The sequence below is a fragment of the Ostrea edulis genome, chromosome 2 (assembly GCF_947568905.1).
Source record: "Ostrea edulis chromosome 2, xbOstEdul1.1, whole genome shotgun sequence".
In the NCBI taxonomy this organism is placed as follows: domain Eukaryota; kingdom Metazoa; phylum Mollusca; class Bivalvia; order Ostreida; family Ostreidae; genus Ostrea; species Ostrea edulis.
This window is the reverse complement of record NC_079165.1, coordinates 67,865,830-67,887,064: the sequence shown is the minus strand read 5'-3', so window position 1 is coordinate 67,887,064 and position 21,235 is coordinate 67,865,830. Positions and strand designations below refer to the sequence as shown.

At 36.8% G+C, this 21,235-nt stretch overlaps 2 protein-coding genes across 3 annotated transcripts; both read left to right on the top strand.

The window, feature by feature from the left end:
* The first annotated feature begins 793 nt into the window (after positions 1-793).
* On the top strand, positions 794-1,802 carry LOC125681747 (uncharacterized). The gene is made up of 2 exons (XM_048921946.2): positions 794-876; positions 1,038-1,802. The coding sequence occupies exons 1-2, from the start codon at positions 821-823 to the stop codon at positions 1,663-1,665; spliced, it is 684 nt and encodes a 227-aa protein (XP_048777903.1). The 5' UTR covers positions 794-820; the 3' UTR covers positions 1,666-1,802.
* Positions 1,803-6,502: 4,700 nt separating this feature from the next.
* Positions 6,503-21,014, top strand: LOC125681766 (uncharacterized). Of its 2 annotated transcripts, none has more exons than XM_048921983.2 (16): positions 6,503-6,632; positions 6,921-7,204; positions 7,381-7,580; positions 7,707-7,944; positions 10,120-10,234; positions 11,606-11,717; positions 11,810-11,905; positions 11,992-12,042; positions 12,358-12,442; positions 14,539-14,598; positions 14,754-14,930; positions 17,563-17,707; positions 17,930-18,114; positions 19,103-19,258; positions 19,574-19,710; positions 19,800-21,014. In XM_048921983.2, the coding sequence occupies exons 1-16, from the start codon at positions 6,548-6,550 to the stop codon at positions 20,161-20,163; spliced, it is 2,490 nt and encodes an 829-aa protein (XP_048777940.2). In that variant the 5' UTR covers positions 6,503-6,547; the 3' UTR covers positions 20,164-21,014. The 2 variants fall into 2 exon arrangements, with proteins under 2 accessions (XP_048777940.2, XP_048777941.2); XM_048921984.2 differs by having other exon boundaries at positions 6,532-6,632; positions 17,933-18,114.
* Positions 21,015-21,235: the final 221 nt, after the last annotated feature.

Genomic DNA, 21,235 nt, shown 5'->3' with positions numbered 1-21,235 from the left:
CACCTACAACTGGTGACATCTCAATATGAGTGAAAAATTCTCAACGGAACGTAAAACAAACAAACAAACAAACAAACAACCACCCGACCTATATTGGACAGTTATATTAGGTAACTTATTGGACACATTCAATACAATATGAAATATATTAGACTATGTAGAACAAAAGATGACATAAAAAACTGTTTTAAGACTCATTAGTTTTATAAATGACCTCATCCTATTGGTATCCATAATTGTTTCCCCTTAAAAGGTTTTCTCTTTCTCTTGACACGCCGGGAGGGCCCATTATAAACATTGTAAGAAATCGACTCGGTGGTCGAGCGGTCTAGCGCTCTGGTTACATGCTGCTAAGAGATTTGGTTCCGTAGGTCGTGAGTTCAACCCTGGGTAGGGGCGGAAGTGTGTATCCAAATAAAGTGAAATTTTCTGTGCTTTATATTAAATATTTCTTCACTTAGGACAGTTATGTTCATTTAAGAGTTCATTGCTATTTCTGTGCTTTATATATATATATATATATAAAATATATTATATATATATATATATATCTCCAAAGACCAGTCATTACTGATGATAAAGTTAATTTCTCATTTGTTAATGACTGGATAGCCACTTGACCGTATTCCTTAATACATGTACATGTACCTTTTTCATGACTCTTGAGTAAGAGGTCACAAAGCGTCACCGTATTCAGGATTTTCGCTATTCAAACAGGTCATGGTTTCCATGTTCACGTGTTGGTCTCAGTATTTTAAACTCCAACTGTCAAGTAATGTTGACGTATCTTTTCATAGTAGCCTTATCGTAAACGAAATGGATGGTATCAAATAAAAGGCAGGGGAATGAAAACAATTGTATCAAGCCGAAGCTGGGGTAAGAACATTTATCAAACAAACTTTATCTAATGTGATAACATTTTCACTAATTTCAAGATTGATTCATTTGACCATGCTTGTATACCGAATTCACTGACTTTATGTGCATGCACCTGCGATGTAATTCACAATAATTTCGTTGTAAATCATGGCTTTCAGTACAACTCATCAGCGAATTTTAGACAGTAATATTCGACATTTATACAGTGGATTGCCAACAGAAATACGCCTTCAGAAACCTGGATTCAAGCATATCCTAGACCCTGTGGCCCGGGAACGTGAAGACAAAAACCGCGTTACCAGGAAATTCCTCTGCAGATACTTGGAATACAACCCAGAACATGACATTGAAATTCCACGTGCTCCAGCATTCCGAATTGTTACTAGGCAACAAGCAGACGCAATAGTGGAGAGGGTTTCCAGGCCCACCAGCAGTTGTAAACTTAAACGTGACATATGCCCTCGCGAGCATCGTCGTCAATTAAAGGATATGTGTGCAGACTGCGAACTGAACACAATTTCCAGACCAGTGTCACGTAAAGAAATGCGTAACTTAAACAAAAGATTGCTGACTCCAACTATTGCCACTAACGTGAGGAACAGCACCCGTCCATACCAAGACTTTGTTCTCACAAATGTCACCGATGCATGCGAACGCGAGGCTCGTCCTGTATCACAGCGATGTCGACTTCGGTTTGAAAACGAAGATGAGGACGAACGTATATCTTTGTATTACAAATCTATGACGTCTCTCCGGACACTTGGTCAAAAGGAAAATTTGCTGTAACTCAACATTCACGAACTGACTTGACGTGCTAGATATATACATGGTAGATATATATGTGATTATGCAGTGTTTAATGGTGTAGCTTGAGATTGGTTCGTTATTTGAATGCATGCTTATTTCCCACATAAACTCTGATCTGAATGATTTACAATTTTTTTCCAACAACGAAACGCCACTAATGGTTTCACGTAATTCAGAGGATATATTTTTATTAAATCCTCTGAGCAGAAAATCTAGTTTCCTCGATTTGGAAACATACACGAGTGGAAACTACATGACTGGTGTAAAATGGAGTTTCCACGTGCTTATCCTTCCATTTGGGAGAAACTACATTCATGTACTCTATCCGATATCGTGAAATCATTGAAGTAAGTTTGCTGTAAAAAATTTGAATCTACGAGCAAATCTTAAAATAGATAAACTGGCACGTAGGGGATTTCGAATTTCTCAACATTGATATGTCAACTGAGTGCAATCTTTAGTAGTTTTTCAAATATTAATAATTTAATACAAGTTATCTGTAATTTCCTCTATGCTTTAGCAATATGTAAACGATAATAACAGTTAGTGCTAACTGCAGATTTCAAACAATGACCATGGTTACAAAATCACCACAATAGAGTAGACCAGGGTAATTCTCAGCGCCTGTGATAAACTGGCTTAATTTGAATCGAAATGTGGTAAACACCACGAAGTATCTTGACTAAAACCTTTATACAACATAGAAATGTCTTTACCAACATAATAGTAGTGAAGAAATTCACAATAGCTGTAACTTAAAACAGTAACACTTAGTCAAACTCTGAGATTGGTTGTGGTAGTGATTAACGGACAAATTGATAGTAGGGTATCTGCTGAGCCATAATGTGAGGAAATCTACTACTATAACACTGTTCATAATGATTGATGATTGGACAACAGTGTGTATGCATGGATTAGAAATCTTCATTGCTTATGTCTTCAGCATCTATACTAGTTAGTCATGCAAACACGATTTTATGAAGTTTTGTGACTATCAGATGAAAAGCTTCTCCACATACCAGTGTTAGTCAACAACGTTGGATGAGTTTGACAGCAGGAAATTATTAACCGTTGAACTTTTAATAAAAAATAACCGACTAACATTTTCGATGCAGTGCTGGTATGCTCCGCTTTTTCAAAGAACGTTAAGCCAGAATTTAAATCAACATGATATAAAAGAACCGAACGTAAAACTGACTTCTCATGCCAATTTCCGTGAATATGTATATATGCATATGAATGTAATAAATTCAAGTACTCGCTTCTAACGAAGTAAGGTTGACAAAAATTACACTGACCTTGTACAATTCCATGTGCATCGTCGGAACCCACGGGTTTTCTCTCCGTTAAACTGCATTCAGTTTAACGGAGAGAAAACCCGTGGGTTCCGACGATGTACCATGTGCAGTGTTTATTAGTACATGTATATATTTGATATATAGAATGGTGCATGCAAGAGAAAGGACGCCTTAGTAACTGGACACGATACCTCTTGTGACGTCAACAGTACCACATGTCTATTACTGAATACAGATGATAAATGTAACAAAATAACATTAATCAACACAACCTGTTTCATCATATGATTTAATTCTTGTGATGGAAGTAAATTTCATTCTTTACAAGATGAAAAACGAAGATAACGAACAGTGATCAATCTCAGAACTCCTATAAACAATACAAAATAAAGTTGGGCAAACACGGACCCCTGGCTATACCAGAGGGGGGATCAGGTGCCTAGGAGGAGTAAGCATCTCCTGTCGACCGGTCACGCCCGCCGCGAGCCCTGTATCTTGATCAGGTAAACGCAGTTATCCGAAGTCAAAATCAGTGTGCCAAGAACGGCCTAACAATAGGCATGAAACACGTCAGACAGCATTTGACCCAATGATGGGTTGTATTGGCAAACTAGAACGTTATAATGACCATAGAATTTGCGAAATGCTGACTTCAGTCGAGACTGTTGAAACCCCTGTACCATCAACTTGATTGTCAGTAGCCTGCTTCGATTTAAAAACTGATCATATACAGAACAACCGTATCGAATCAGTTGAGAGATATAAACTCCATATGCAGGTGATAATATAATATTGCTACATAAATATGGGAAGTTGACGATTGACAAGATGAAATCATCCCGTTTGTCATAAAGTTGAGTCGTTAGCTTGCCGTTTATATCTACTTTCAATGAAAAATCTAAGTATGAAGCAGAAGTGGACGACTCTTTGGCGTCTTTTATTTCGAGTTCACTGGGATATATCGAATCGACATATGAATGAAAATTATTATTGTTAATAGATAATACGTCGTCGATATATCTAAATGTCGAATTGCTTCATAGGAATATAAAAATAGGTCAGCTAACAAAGGAGCACAATTCGTGCTCATGGGGATTCCAACAGACTGTTAGAAGACCTGATCACCAAAAACCACGAAGATATTCTCAATGAGAAACTCCAGCACATCTTTTATTTCAACTTCAGAGTGAACCTAATTGTCTGTTGACGTAAGGTAAAAGTGAATCAAACGTGATATGATTTATGATTAGTCTTTTATATGAATGGTGTCCTCGACTGCGTTTCCGTCTTTGAGTATTGGGAAAGAGTCCCATCATATTCACGTTATTTCCTGGTGGACTAGTCAAATTTCCCACATCATATACATTGTCATTGCATCCGTATGGAAATGCAGTGCCCAAAGTCCTGATCCAGTGATCTTCTCGTTGCCTACGAAAAGGGGTACTTAATATCGGACTATTTGTGTGATGGTAATTTTTTTCCAAAATCCTTACCTTCATGGACAAGATGGAGTGGTCCGGTGAATTAAAATGCTTGTAAAGAAGTTGGTTACCACCATTATTTATTTGAAATATGTGCCCTGATATTCTTTTATTAAGTGAACCCTTAGTTTCTCCCACATAAATTAAGGAGGTATACTACACTAGAGGAATTTGATATGGATAAAAAGTGGAGGATATGTACAACAATATTTTGAAATTGAAAACTTCCAAATTTACTGTATTTAGTAAAAAAAAAAAAATGCGGTTTTAGTTGAAAGCAATCTGAGGAAAATTTCAATCTAAAATCAGATCCTAAGATACGCTCACAATCGCTTCTTACGCAGAGTATGCGACGCGGATCCAAGAAGTCTGATTTTAATTAGATGGAGGAAAATTTAAAACCCCTGCTGGGCTCGAACACGCGATCTACATTTCAGCAGTCGTCGTGCCAATCTACTGAGCTACTCACCTAGACGAGAAAATTTGAAATGAATATACAAATATTGCTGATATTTTCATCCATGTTTTAAAAGGAAGTCAGGCATTATGACAATGTAGATCACTATCCTTTACACTCAATAGCGTAGACAACGTTAGAAGATTTACAAGTCAAATTATCAAAAGGTTTGGTACAGAAACTACGCCCAGGGAGATTACTACTAAACGAATAAAAGTGAATAAAAACGATTGTGGTCGAAAACAACTACAACAGGTTGTTCAGTCTTAAAATGGTCATTCAAAATCAACTCACTCATACATTTGTATTTGCTGAATCGTGAAGTTCACTTCGAGTGTGGTTTTTATGACTGTCATTTTATGGTATTGCATATCATACATAGGCGTAGCTTGGGTTCGAATATTACCGAGGCAGGGGGTCTGGGGGGCTGCGCCCCCCAGAAGCTATTGACATTTTAATAACGTAAAAGGTGTTGTTTTTTTTTTTTTTTACCGAGGCAGCTGCCTCGGTTGCCTCAATGGAAGCTACGCCACTGTCATACTGGAATGTAGTGACTATATGCCTATGAGAAAGTATATGCTATTGGACAAATATCAGTCGTTGCGCGGAAGGGGATGTCACAAGCGCAGTCCGTTTTACCAATCAACGATATCGAGCGGGCATATTTCCCGATATTCCCGGAGCTTATGTTTCTTTTGCTATTACAAAATGCTGTTAAAGGGGCATTACCTGTCACTTTGTCACGAAATTTTAATTCAATGAAAATTGCCGTATCTTATATATTTCAGTAAAAACACCAGTATTTAATGATTTCAAACACTTTTTACCCTCAAAACAGGCACATGAATGTGTGATTTTGGTGATTGAATAATCATTCTCTTGCAAGACAATAAGTTGTCCTTATATAATAATAATAATATTAATTATTGAAACCAATTTGGGGCCCTTGAGGGTATACAATAAAAAGCAACATACAAAAGAAGAAAGTCAAAATTGATAGAAGTAACATGTCGATATAAAAAAATAAATAAAAGTAAAATGACTACAGAATATAGGAGTTGAGGATTATCTGTATACGGTAAATGCTTATAAGACTTACACATGTGATTGATATACATACAAACAAGAGCCTATATATTTCTTTACACTAAAAGTGGTCATCTAATGTAGTTTTATTAGGTCTGTCTTCTTTTTGTACAAAATAAATGTTTTTATTAGTTATCAATATATATTCCCATGCCATGGAACAATTTGAAAAAAAAAATAGTTGTCATCACTTTCACAGCTAATGAATGCCCCTTTAATATATTTAGATTTGGAGTTTGTCGGATACGGACAATAAACAGCGGTCCCATGTCATCTGTTCTGCCCATTGAACTATCTCATTGTACATTTCTATATTCATCTTGAATGTATAAAAACGAATTTACCTTAGATAATCATGAGGAGGAAAATTAGCACAAACTTTGAGAAATATTAAGTTCGGAATATGACATCGGCATTGAGTAAAGTTATCATTATCGTAATATGGACATCACTAATGTGTTTATCTATACAACCAAGTTGTATGTTTGTTTTTTGATAAACGACCATGCTGCTGATTAGATGGGACGCAGACATCAAATATGGCCACCGCAGTGCGGTCAATAGTCCTACTACTGCTGTGCCAGGTTTGTTTGAGTGTTGGAAAACCTTACAGACAAACATCAGGTACGAAATTCAAATATTTCATGTGACCGGGTTCTCTTTGCATTAGCATTGTAACGAATTGAGGACAATGTGCAAATGTTTATTTATTTAACCTAAGGCAAAGTCAAATGCGTTCAAAATAGCAAAACTTCTAAATTACATGATATATAAAGGGAAGGGTGGGTTGGGTGAAAATCGAATATATATTTATCGTTTACACATGGGAATATAAAAGGCATATAAGAATATAATTAAAATTCTATTTCAAAACACCACAATTGTTTTAAATTATTTTTTTTTTCAACATAGGGGGCATCGCACTCACTTTATCATCATCCGCCGACGGAAGTTACAGTCTTTCTATCAACAATGTTACTTTTCTTACAAGTCAAAGATTTTTTGTCATCTCGAATGGAACTACTTACGAGAGAACAAACATCACGCTTAATTCGACTGAAAAAGGTTCCAACACGGATGAACGTCTGGGGGCGTACACCTACACAAAATTTACGTACATCGTCCCTGCACAAGGAAACATAGTGGAGGCGTGGATCAAAGATTATTCACCTAAACCTTTCGTTACCTTTGAATTGGTGAGCTTGTGTTGATACATGTTTAAACATGTGATCTGCATCTGGTGAATCTCAAGTCTTAATAATGATCTAATATTCGATGTGTCTACAAGTGTAAACAGTGCATGCATGTACAGGTATTGTGCCTTTGAAAGGGTTTACAAAGGCCATTCTTTAAAAGCATCTCGATTTTCCAGCTGTATGTGGATGGAATGAACGGCACGCGCTCAACAGACTGTCCACCGGTAACCTATCCTCCGACTGGGACTTTTCTCAGATGCTTCAACCAAACATCCGCCGGATTTCCAAGTTTTCAAGTCCAGGCCGCCTCAAAGACTCTTGGTTATCTCAATTTGGGAGGGAAAATGGTTGGGGACTACAATAAGCAACTCGGCATGTATGTTAAATACTGATCTCCATAACGAATAGCGACTCAATCTGATAACCTTCAAGGAAACACTAAATTTTCTTATTGTAGGCATTACAATTACTGTACTTATATACTCTTAGCTTTAATTTTCAGTTTTGGTGCTAACACTCCTAAGATGACGGATGGTATGGCGGGTGGCCCTCTAGCAGTGTTTGATACTGATGGGAACACGATACTAATTTCTCCCTATGATAACTTCATGGTCACTTCGATGTGGCACGATAAAGCACCGGGAGGGACTATTAACTGGGGGATAATGGGAGGTGTAGATTCCATCCCTAAAACGTACTATGTAAAAACTGTTGCTGTTGCCGCCTCTGGAATTAACAAGGTAGTTATGTTTTATGCACTGGAAACATAAACTTTAGTGTGTTTGGTGGGCTTATCGGGCGCTAGTCCCACTACACGTTAATTTACTACATATTGTGATGTCTTTTAATCAAAATATTGAGCTGTTAACATGATTCGTCGGAAATACTCAGTAATGTCCTCGTACAGTACAGGTAAATACAACAGAGAGGTAATTCAAAACACAAATAAATACAACATACAGGTAAATACAACATACAGGTACATACAACATACATGCAGATACAACGTGCAGGTAAATGCATAGCGCAGGTAAAAACTACATGCAGGTAAATTCAAAATACAATTAAATACAACATACAGGTACATACATGTATGTACAACGTGCAGGTAAATACAACATAGATGTAACTACGACATACAGAATTCTTTCATTCAGTCTATGTGAAATTTAACGAAACTTGAAACATTAATCTTTTCACTGTATCGATTATGATATTTGTTTTTTTTTTTTTTTTAAATCCATATGATATTAATCAATACATGTTTAAAGGAATTTCTCATTAGGAGCCTATAGTCATTTCCTCATGAATGCGTTGTAGTTGTAAGTAATGCGAGAATATAGGCCTAGTACGTCTCCTAATGGCTGGGAAATTCCGACAGAAATGAAAGTAGAAAGTAAATATTAGAAATAAAATTCATTTTTGAAATACATGAGGGTATGAACTACAGTGCTTCACGCCGGTATATTTCTCATGAATCGCGTCGCAGTGTGTCAGCGTGTAGCGTCGCAGTATGTCAGCGTGTATCGTCGCAGTGTGTCAGCGTGTAGCGTCGCAGTGTGTCAGCGTGTAGCGTCGCAATGTGTCAGCGTGTAGCGTCGCAGTGTGTCAGCGTGTAGCGTCGCAATGTGTCAGCGTGTAGCGTCGCAGTATGTCAGCGTGTAGCGTCGCAGTGTGTCAGCGTGTAGCGTCGCAGTTCATTACTAATATTTCTTTCTTTTGAAATATCTTTGAGATGTGAAATACAACATTTAGGTAATTGTCTTAAGAATTTGACAAGATATGATCTCAACAGAAACAAAATTCCATACTAGTAATCCAATTTAAAAAGCTACTACAAGTTACAATATACACTAAATTTCTTTCACCTCTATTTTTTATGATACATTTACGGGTAAAAAAGCATGCAAAAACTGCTCTGGGTGGCACATTATATAGCTCTTTGTTCATTAATTGGAATCTACATCTAAAATGATAGGCCTAGCAGTATCTTCACAACTTGCAATCTTCATTATTAAAACTTTTTAAAAAATAGTTCGGAAGTGCTTCGCAAAAGAAATTATAGTCACCAGGTTTACGGACACCATGATTAATGAATTTAAAAAGAAAAATCCATGCTTTAAACACCAATGTATCAGCAAACAAATTCGAATTCGTTTGACCTTGATCCTATAACTAACCTTGGATGAATTATCATAATTAATATATACTATATATTAGTGCATGAAAATAGATACATCTAGATAGATAGACCCCCCCCCCCCCCAAGATCTTTACATTGCCCATGAAAGGTGAAGACTTGATCTGGGGTCAGGACATGCTAGGGGAACAATGTCCTTATTAATCTGATGTGCAACCATATTATGTTTTTAGGGTACAAACATAAGATAATGACTGAGAGAGAAGGTAAAGAAATGTCGCTCTTTAAGAATCTGAAAATAGGCATAACTGCATCAAGATTAAACGATTCAATCTAAACGGAATGCCAATTACACATATTTATATGGTAAACATTTCCACAAAATCTAGAGGATAAAAGATTAACGTAAGTGAAATTGTCTGGACAAACTTGCGTCTACTAATATACGGACGGTGAGGCGTGTTTCCGGAAATATGAATATACTCTCAAAACTTATTTTGATTGAGGTAAAATGAGAGAGAAGTAAATTCTCTCCATTAAGCAATTGATTGATCCAGAAAGTGTTCATTTATATGCAAAGTATTTCAGTGAATACAAAATGTCACATTACTGATAAATAACGGCAAACAATGAGCAGTTTTTGCTTTAGGCATTCACAAATAAATTTATATACACATTTTAATAATTTGACAGATAGGAAGTGTACTTTCTGTATTGTGTTTTCTTTAGTCCCGGTCGTCTTTGCCTCACTAATTTTGATACTGTGGTGTTTCAGGCATTTCAGGAGTATGGAAGTCTACTGAAATTGCTGTACAAAACAGAGACAGAGCGACAACGGTTTCAGGCGAAAGATGTGTCATTGAATTTTCTTGGCTATTGGACAGACAATGGTAATGTGATTCATAAATTCAACAATTCCATACCTTGTTTATGAATAAGTAATACATCTTCTTGTCTTCTGAAAGAAATCATAAATGGTACAGAACATATACTTCTTCAGCACAAAGATCAGAAAAATCATAATACAATAGATAAATGAGTTCTAGGTACAATGTATGAGGAATAACATTGATTTTACTTTAATAAATGTACAAGAGGTCCATGGGCCTTAACGGTCACCTGGGTATGCACAGTTTTTACTCTTTAGAAATCATTGTTGAATAAAATTTTATACAATGTATAATTATAGTGATGTACTTCAATTTAGCGATTTTTATTTTGGTGAATCTTTGGATATCGCCAAAATTATTTACCCGCCAAAATGCATTTTCAATATATGACCAACTTAGCCTAACCTTAGGGCCTGAACCCCAGGGTCATGAATTTCATAGTTTTGGTAGAGGGCGCAATGTTCATTATCATCATGCAAACATTTTGTCACAAGATATAATGCATTTCTAACATATATATCCACCCTGGGACACGTACCCTGAACCCAAGGTAATGAATTTCAGTTTTTAGTATAGAGGTTATTATTCATTATATAAAATCATGCCAACAGATTGATTGCTTGATGTCCAAAAATAAAGAGGATTTTCTAAGTTTTAAATAATGACCAACTGAACTCCACCCTAAGGCTTCAACAAAAACGCAGGGGTAATATTTCACAGTTTTTGGTAGAGGGCTCAATGCTGAATGGAAGTTTGCCTCCTTGATGTCTAGAAGTAAAGAAGATTTTATAAAATGTAATGCATTTAGAATTTATGGCTAACTTAGCTCCACCCAGGGGCATGAAACATGATGTAAGGGATCATGGATTTCATAATTTTTGGTAAATGGCTCATTGCTTATTACAATCATGCTAAGTATGACTGCTTGATGTCCAGGAGTAAAGAAGACGACTTTTTAAAGATTATATTAAGGTTGATGGCTTTGGCCCTACCCCTCAGGTCCCAGAGAGGCAGGGTTCATGAAATTCGCGATGTTTGTTCCCCATCACCCTTAGATGTTATATACCAAAATTCGTTGTAATTGGTTCCGCTGTTCCAGAGAAGAAGCTGAAAATGTTCAAAAGTTCACAACCGACACACGACGGACGATGACGGACGAAAAGAGCCTGAGAGAGCAATAGGTCACCTGAGCGGATCAGGTGACGTAATAAAAGGGGGTATGAGTTTAGAAAGAAGAATCTGTATCATTGCTGAATAAATAAAAAGAAACCCAACAACAAACGAACCTCAAAGCAATAAGATCCCATTGAAAATTATGCGTGTTGCGTTTGGAAAGCTAAAGTGTCCATTGAGTGTTGTTACTGACTTTAGGTGCCTATTACTACTACCACTCGGAATCCACAGCAAACGGCTTGAACAAAACCCTCCAGGACACGCTCATTGACGTCCAGAAGTACAGCGAGTCCGTCGGCCTGACTTATGGGCGAGTATTGTTATTGTTTTCTTTGAAAGTTAGAATTCTTAATAGGATTATGAGGTAAAAATAAAAGCATATTTTTTTAATGACAATTCTAGGTACATACAAATTGATTCTTGGTGGTACTACAAAGGTCTGCATAATGCTGTAAAGACCTGGGAAGCCAGACCAGACGTTTTTCCTGATGGAATCGGGTAACGAAACTGTTGCTTTTCTCTGTTCTACTTAATGTCTTCGAAATTAAGTGTATTAATTAAATCATATGAGTTTCCTCCTTCAGATTTGTGAACAGGAAAACTGGTCTTCCAATAGTTGCTCACAACAGATATTGGTTTGTAATTTTTGCCATCACATCAAAATCATTTATTTCCCGTTAAAAAAAAAACACATCTAAGATTAGTATACGGATGAACATATTGCAAAGAAAATGAAACATTTTAGTCAGTTGTAATTGGAGAGATGGGGAGTTTTAAGTTTTAAGACCCACTGTAAATGTCATAATAAAAGATATTCAAATCAGCTGTCATCATTTAAAATTTCTGTATCAATATTTGCATTTCAATGTGTGTAATTAAATAACAATGATAATTTCAGTACATCCGTGATCATCTTTAACACATGAAATGTTATATCTATGTTACAAAAGGGGACCTGACGTAACCTATGCCAAGGAAAATGACGGGAATTTCACTTTTGTTATGGAGCCATTTCTATCTCTACCAGATGATCAAGTATGTCTTTACGTAAATCCACATTCTTGTTAAAATGTTTGACGGGGAGAGTACATATGTACTTATTCTTTCTGGTCAATGCCAATGTTTGCTATTAATGAAAATTTAAAATTTACAAACACTTTTTATCGAAATAAAGTAAACCTTACTTTCAAAAAAGGAAGAGAGAGAGAGAGAGAGAGAGAGAGAGAGAGAGAGAGAGAGAGAGATATTCCATTTTAGGGATCACATTAGGTCCTTACAATATATACAAGCGGAAAAAAGAAACTGCATTATTTAATATATGAAATAATAATAATAAATTACAATGAACAAATATTTTGTGTAATACTGTTAAAAATGTATTCGTTACAACATTTTATAATCCATTAATATTAACGTCGAATAACGTCAATTTCAGCACACTCGAAAGACACTGGTATTCGAACTTGAACAAGATGTACTGTGAGCAATGCTCACTAAGAATACCCCCCGCTTACCCCAATCTCCCAAAGGGTTTTGTTAATAGGTATAAATAAACTTCAGTATTATGATCCAAAAGGTATCTAGGAACACAGCATCTCCATGCGATGAAAAAAGCCGTTAAAGAATTTAAATGGAAACCATATTGCTACTTCGATGTCCAGTGCGCGTGACCTTTGACCTTTTGACCCCAAAATCGACAGGGAACATCTTCATCCCATGGGTAGTCCATATATATGATATGGTGACGGTAGGTGGAAAGGATAATACTTTAGAGCCCGGAAACCATTGCGTCTACAGACGGACGGACAGACAGACATACGGACAACCCGATTCCAGTATACCCCCCACAACTTGTTGCGGGGGGTATAATTAACAAAGTTAATAACGCGTGTGACCACCATTTGCATTCACGCATGCTTGACAACGGCACCTCATTGATGCCACTAAGTGTTCAGAAATGCTTGAGGGATGTTGTTCCAGATGTTGGTTGACGCCTGGTCTAAATCTGGCTGATTTCGTAAACAGCGTAGACGTCGTTCCATTTCATCCCAGACGTGCTCGATTGGCGATAAATCGAAGGAAACAGCTGGCCAAGGCAAGACATCGACATTCTGTTGAACAAAAAAGTCCCTGACTACACGTGCAACATGTGGCCTTGCGTTGATTTGCTGCAGAGTGATGTGATTTTGCTGTCTCTGTATGAAGGGTATCACATGGCACTGAATAAGTTCGTCTCGATAGCGTACGCCGGTGATATTTCCATTGACAATTTGTAGAGGGGTCCTTCCACGTGCTGTTTTCCACCCCACACCATAACGCTACCTCCACCGAATTGTTGACGTTTCACAACATAAGAGTCCTGGTGCCGCTCCCCAACGCGACGATACACTCTACAACGGCCGTCACTGCTATCCAAATGAAATCTGGATTTATCAGTGAACAGAATATTGGCCCAGTCCTGTATTCTGAATCGCATATGTCGTCTGCACCACGCTAGTCTAGCGATACGATGACGTTGAAGCAGTATTGGGCGCACCGTTGGACGTCTTGGTCTGATGTTGTGCTCGTGCAGACGATTACGCACAGTTCTTGGACTGATTGGTCGAAGTCCAGGAATGCTACGAGCAGTCAAACTTGCTGTCTGGAAACGATTTCTTGGGTGCACAAGTCTAATGCGGTTGTCCTGTCGACGCGATGTCACACGAGGACACCCAGAACGTGGTCGATCCCGAGTGTTACCAGATTGTTGGAAACGTCTCCATAATGACTGGATGATAAATAAAGTGCTTTCCTTAACGAATAGTGTACAAACAAACCTTTTACACTTCTTACTCCAAACAGTATTGGCCAGTAAAACTCGTGCGTACGAACACTTCAATAAACAACATGTGTTCACTAACCATGAAAAAGTCCGTGCATCTGAGTCGGGTACTATCCGATTTTGTTAAAAAACATCACCTTTATCAATTGTTTAGATTTTATAAATATAAACAATAAATATAGAAAACTTATACTAAATTTTATAATGCACAGATTCTTTTTTCCGCTAGTATATAATTCTTTGTTGAAAGAAGATTTCGAAGAAGAAATAAGGATTTAGTACAGTTTATCATATCTTACAATTTATGCAGAGTTTCTGGCCAGCTTTGTTTAAAAATTCAAAGAAGTGGGGTTTAGCAGTATACGAACAAGTAAGTTTCTTTTTCTCTCCTAAGAGAAAATTCACCTAAACCACTAAATTTTGTACAGTTAAATATCTTGTACAGCGTAAGATAATTGAAGTTCTAAGCATTTCATCATGGTAAAAACATTACTGTGAATTTCCGTTACCTATGAATTGTTTTAGGACTGGTTAAACATCCAAACTTTGGGCCTCGCAGCTCTTCAGACCGACCTCTTTCTGGGAGAGCGATGGATGACGGAAATGGGAGGAGCAGCACAAGAACAAAATATCACTATGCAGCTGTGCATGTCCCTCCCTCGCCACGCTCTGCAGAGTGTACATCTACCTGCCATTACACAGGTATCAAACAAGAACCTTTCTTAACCTTGCAGGAAGTTAAATAGCTTACACTAAACTTCACCCTCAGAAGCCAATTTTAGCAAGAATGAGGCGAAGGCTCAAGAAGGCCTTTCTACTCAACTGTTGTCGAAGTCATCATCTTATCACATTTTCAACTTTTCGAACCAAGAAACATGGTACTTAACATCATTTGGTGAAGGGAATTAAATTTTCACGTGGATATACTAGTACCGGAGAGAGAGAGAGAGAGAGAGAGAGAGAGAGAGAGAGAGAGAGAGAGAGAGAGAGAACTTGTGTCCAGGCTATCAAAGTTTTATCTCTCGCATCGTTCTGGTGATCGGGAAATAAAGTCCATTTACCAGCGAAAATCAATCGTCAGTTATCGTATATTGCTTCTCAAATGCGAAAAATCGGTAAAGGGATTTGTCAGTAGCCTACCTAAGTTTGGAAATTGATCATACACAGAGCATGCTCTCGTGTATCGAATTAGTTGAGAGACATAAACAGTTCAGGGTCGTACAATAATACAACGTATGATTTAAATTGTGTTCTTAATGTATGGTATAGGACAGTCGGTTCATGAATTTCAGTTTAAAGATTCTGAGAAAAATCCATTTTCAAATAGAAGAGGATGAAAAAGCTTTTTTTGGGGGGGGGGGGGGATCTTTTTCGTTATTTTTCTTGTTTTTTTTTTAAATGGGGGGGGGGGGGGGGTGTTTGTTTCTTTATGTTTGATGTTGTTTAATTTTTGGTCAATTGTTTTTGGATTTGTTATTGGTTTTTCAAAAAAAATATTTAAATATGTTCGAATAATGCACAAAACATCCAGGATTTCACAACACCTTCTTAAGACCTGTCATAAGATAGATTATAAGAGCTTCTTAAGAGTCAAAATCAGTAAGCATCAAACATTTTGTGAAAAATATGGAAAGTGGCATAAAATAGATTTTGATGAAACTCACATAAAATGTTCATGATACATAGTCTAATAAAAAAAATGAACCAAACATTTTTCACATTTTTACCATGGAAACCACGTGCCTTTTATAGAGCATGCTATGCATTTGAGTATACCACTAGCATTTCTCTTTACGCAAACACATGTTTATTACTGGTTATCATGAAACACTTTTCATTGGATTTCTTATTCAAACATACACATATTTATGTTAATTAACATGAATAATTGAAATTCATTTCATCCCTTGACAATTATACTGGTTTTCTTGGGAAAAATTTGCTTTGAAAAAGCAGTAAATTTAACAAACTTGTTAAAAAAATATCTACAACCACGTCAAGGTGTACTAAACGATATGACAATCATAAGATACAGTACCGTTTCACAAAACTATCTTAACTTTAAGAAATCTGAAGTTAGATCTTGGCATGTTCTTACACGTGTTACATTGTTTTAACTACATGGATGTATTTGTGAAAACCTATATGAAATATTAAAGTATATAAACTAGATTTTAGAATACTGTGATCAAGTGTATCAAAGAGTTTTTCGCTCGGTTTGTCTATCATTTTATTACAGACATTGTAATGCAAAAAGATTGAATGGTATTTGATATAAACGCCTGTTAAAAGAATAAACATGGGATTCTGGTATCTTTTTATCCACTACTTCTGTTGTGACTACAAACAATAAATGAATGTCATCTGTTAGTGGGATGTTCTTAACGAATGATGAATTCACCACACAGTTCAAAGATCACATATCATGACAAACGAAACTCGTCGATAATACCTATATCCTCCATATTGTCTCATGAAATATTTCTGTCCCTGAATACACGTCCTCTCCATATGAAATACCTAACATAGGCAGCCGCCATTTTAAACTGGATATCTTAATATTTCTAGCCATCTTGCAGTGATCATCAGATATGACAGTTTGTGAAACAGCTATGAGGGGATCTTAAGATAAATTTTGGTCTTAAGACAAATCTTGCTAGTAAAATAGTTTTATGAAACTAATCCCATAGTTCAATGTGGTTCCAATAACACATATTGAGCTATAAATCCTCCACATGCATTTTACTCACAATTAATACATGCATCCACAATATCGACGATTGCTGTATACCAAGGTATGGTTGTTTGTTATGCTAAAATGTTTCATGAAATTTTGGAAGAAGTGTGGGTACATGTAAGTATCGACAGATACTTTTCTGATATCATCTATGTTTTAACTCCAAAGGGTTCTTGATGTGCGGATCTGGTTTCACTCGGTTTTTCTATCAATTAATAAAAGTTTTCAGACAGAAAAAAATTCCGACTTGCATGTTCATCATCATTTCGTCAGCATTGAATATCCAGTACCAAAATCCAATTTCACTTTTAGAAAGGAGCCAAAGATTAAAAATGAAAGACAATGATGCTGTTCACAAACCCATTAATGTTTGAGTAAAGTTTAATCCTCTTAACAGTTTTTATTTGCATTGAAACCTCCATCATCATATGAAAGAAGAGGTTCACGTAATTTCACATAAACAAATTTAATTATTTCATTTGGAACTATGAATATTGGATTTTGATTAACACTCTGTGAAGTAATCGACTATATTTAACAAATTGTGAGTCCAGGTCAACAACCTCAGATATGAAAGTTACAGTTACCTTATTGCAGGCAAGAGTTAGTGAGGATTATCACTTGGATCCAGAGCAATGGCGGATTGGAATATCATCTATTTTGACTTCTGCTATTGGTCTGACGCCATACAAAGACACTTTCTGGTCTACACGTCGGCAAAATGGCAACCCACTTTACCCTGGTAAGGTTCAGCTCATTTTATATCTCGTATTAACGAAGGGGATACGAACCCTTGATATATTGTAACCTCTTAAATTATATTTGAATGAAAATATTTTAAAAAATCAAGAATCACGATATGAATTTCGCTAATACATTAGGACTTTTCAAGGTTGTTGATTTTCACACAAGCAATTAAAGTTTCACGTACATGTATAAATATGTAATGAGTTTGTTTGATAAGAAGCTGTCACGGAGCCCTACCCTGTGTTAGAGGTGTTAGTATCGACCCTTAGTGCTGGACCTGTAGGTCCAGGGGACAAGATCAATAGTTCAGATGTCTATTTCATCATGAAATGTTGTGACGGAAACGGACGTCTGTTAAAACCTTCACTTCCTGCTACTGCCATCGACAGACAAATCATCAAGGTCTGTATGAATGGAAAAGGCGTACACTTTAAACAGGATTGCAATATGCATGAAAAATTCTTACATTTACACTGATACCTCTATTTGTCACGTTTCTAGCTATGGCACAACACTTAAGTTGTTGAAAACAAAATTATTGCTTACAATTGTAAAAAGCATGAGGATCGCGTATAAGATAAAGAGATTGTTGAATATAAGGGAGAGGAAAACATTTGCTTATGCGCCATCAAGACCGAAGCAACATGGCTCCTGTAACGTTTCCACGGAATACTGTAATTCCCCATCAACATTTCACTTTATCATATGATTTAAACAATGGAAGTACTAAATATGATCATGTGATTTTTATGATTGTTTCTTGTTTTATATAACAATCGATAATGTATCACTCATACAGGAACGTCATCAGCTGTAAGTGAAATGCCACATTTTTTTTCACCTATACAAGGAACTTAAGGCTGCAGTGAGGGTTCTTTATTGTTGGTTGGTTGTATATTGTTTAACGTCCCGCTTGAGAATCTTTCATTCACATGGAGACCATTGCTAATGAAGGGCTGTAAAATTGTGGCCTATGCTCGGTGTTTACGGACTTTGAGCCCGTCTGGTAGTATGGTGCATTACTAGCGGGGGCTATGCTGTCTAATTATAAGAAAATTGGTATTTTCTGCCTGTAAAACAATCCACCTTCAGTCCCCGACTGATACTGCCTAGTTGTAAAGAATTTCTGCTTAGTACCCTTAGAATACAAAATTCCTGGTAAAGATATGCAAAAGTTTCTAAAACCTTAATTAGTTACCTTTTCCCTCTCAGATTAGGCACCTAGTCCCACCTCTGGTGTGTCCAGGGGTTCGTGTTTGCCCAACTCTCTATTTTGTATTGCTTATAAGAGTTATGAGATTGATCACTGTTCGTTATCTTTCCCTTTCATTAAGGTCTCAAATGAATTTGTCTCCTCTTTATCCATTGATTCATGGTTTTTAATTTACAGGCTGCCATTCCATCCGCTGATGGTCCTGTAGGGGAAGTGTGGACGTCTTATACAACCATCATCTCTGAGCGTCCACGTGACTTTGGTATTCTTATGGCAGCCAATCTGTCCTTTCCATACACGGTCAAGTTCTCGGACACAGGGTTTCCAGATAGTGTGAGTATAGTCAAACTTAGTATCCAGACACATCACTCCCAGTCAGCACCAGTATAGAAACAATAAGTATTCAGACATGGGATTCCCAGTACCAGTTTATGAACTCAGAGAGTGTGAGTTTAGCCCCCAATAAGTATTCGGGACACAGGATTCCCAGACAGTCTCATTAAACAATGAACATTCCAGTTACTAATCTTGTTTATTTCAATAATGATATATTGTCCCATCACGCAGGATAAATAACAAACCATAAAGGAAATAATTTGTATTGAAGTCAAGTCAAGTCTTGTTGTTTTAAACACGTTATACCTATAGCTGAAGCAATCTCTTGCCTTCCCTTTCGGTTTACCGGATATGTGGCAGCCATTTGATGATGATCATCCATTAGTCCTCGACAACTGCACGCGTGAGGACTTCTGCTTGTACTTGTTCAGTGCCAGAGAACCTGGTTTGTAAGTACCAGTTTTCCACCTCATCCGTGTGAATCATGCAGTACAAAGATCACAATGCCGTAACTAATACTATACTGGTATATTTACAGGAATGGAACAGATATAGTTATATTTGGAGAAATTTCTAAATGGGTACCCATGTCCCCTGAGAGAGTTACTAACATTGTACATGCCGAAATAAACATGCGAGTGGGTATCAGGGGCAAACCTGGAGAAGATGTTACCATGGCATTCTTGATAAACAATTCTACGCGCCAGTCTAAATGTCGTATAGGTTCATCGGGTACCGCCATGTTGGATGCCATGTACGGATGCTTTCCAAGTCCATCACCGTCATACAGACCGACATCAGATCTGAAAACGCAGAATTATTACTCTTCAGCTATCGATATTCATAAACAAGGAATACTACTGTGTATGATAATCACATTGTGGAGTTTAGTGATTGTGTAGACAATATATGCATAGTCTTAGTGTGATTTATGTAAGACGTTTAAAATACACGAGGACATGAACTGCGACTCTTCACACCGTCATACTTTTCAAGAAGTATGCTAGTGTGAAACATTGCTGTTTATACCCATATGTAATACCAAAAACGAAATTTACTTTCTATAATTACATTTCACTTTCATTTCTGTCGGAATTCCCAGTCATTAAAATATTCGTACTATATTCATGACGTGTTTCATACCGATTGTTAGGCCGTTCTTGGCACAGTGGTTTTGACTGCGGATAACTCCGTTTACCTGAACAGGATATAGGGCTCACGGCGGGTGTGACCGGTCGACAGGGGATGCTTGCTCCTCCTAGGCACCTGGTACCACCTCTGGCATGTCCAGGGGTGCGTGTTTGCCCGGCTGTCTGTTTTGTATTGCTTGTAGGAGTTATGAGATTGATCACTGTTCGTTGTCTTCACCTTTCATTCATCAAAATTCATACGCATATTGTCCACATTCATGAGGAAATGACTGTCATTTCAATTCGACAAAGGTAAAAACATTGGAAATGTGAATATACTAGTGTGAAACTTCTGTATTTGTTTGATCCAATATTGAAGTACATGTAAGGATGAGAATTGGGCAGCGTACACAGGTTTCTCTTCTATGAATAAGATGGTATCACAGTGTCCATGATTTCCTGTTTTAAATGAAATTGATTTCGTGATACTTTGTTTGTGTGGACCTTTATCCCATTTCATGAATAAACTAACACAACCAAGAGACGTTACTGATATTGTTGCAGCATGTTTTCTACTATTATTGAATTATTTGCATATATATTAAATGAATAACTTAAATTGATTTTACATTTCCATTTCGACTAATATAGAATACGATATTAATCATGTACATGGTTAAGATATATATTCATTAGTAGAAGTGCCATTTATTGACAAAACCCGACTTTGACTTTGTGAATATATGTTTTACTAAACCATTAACACTATTTTGTGCCAAATGAAATCCATTATATATAGCATTGTTTTAGATACGTCAAGCGATACAAAGCTTAGGTAATAATG

Excerpts from the sequence above, each read along its gene's own strand:
- LOC125681747 (XM_048921946.2), top strand. The coding sequence starts at position 821 with ATGGTATCAAATAAAAGGCAGGGGAATGAAAACAATTGTATCAAGCCG. Across the intron at positions 877-1,037 it reads TGTATCAAGCCGAAGCTGGG|TACAACTCATCAGCGAATTT; the intron begins GTAAGAACATTT and ends CATGGCTTTCAG.
- LOC125681766 (XM_048921983.2), top strand. The coding sequence starts at position 6,548 with ATGGCCACCGCAGTGCGGTCAATAGTCCTACTACTGCTGTGCCAGGTT. Across the intron at positions 12,443-14,538 it reads TATCTCTACCAGATGATCAA|AGTTTCTGGCCAGCTTTGTT; the intron begins GTATGTCTTTAC and ends CAATTTATGCAG. Across the intron at positions 19,259-19,573 it reads ACACAGGGTTTCCAGATAGT|CTGAAGCAATCTCTTGCCTT; the intron begins GTGAGTATAGTC and ends TTATACCTATAG.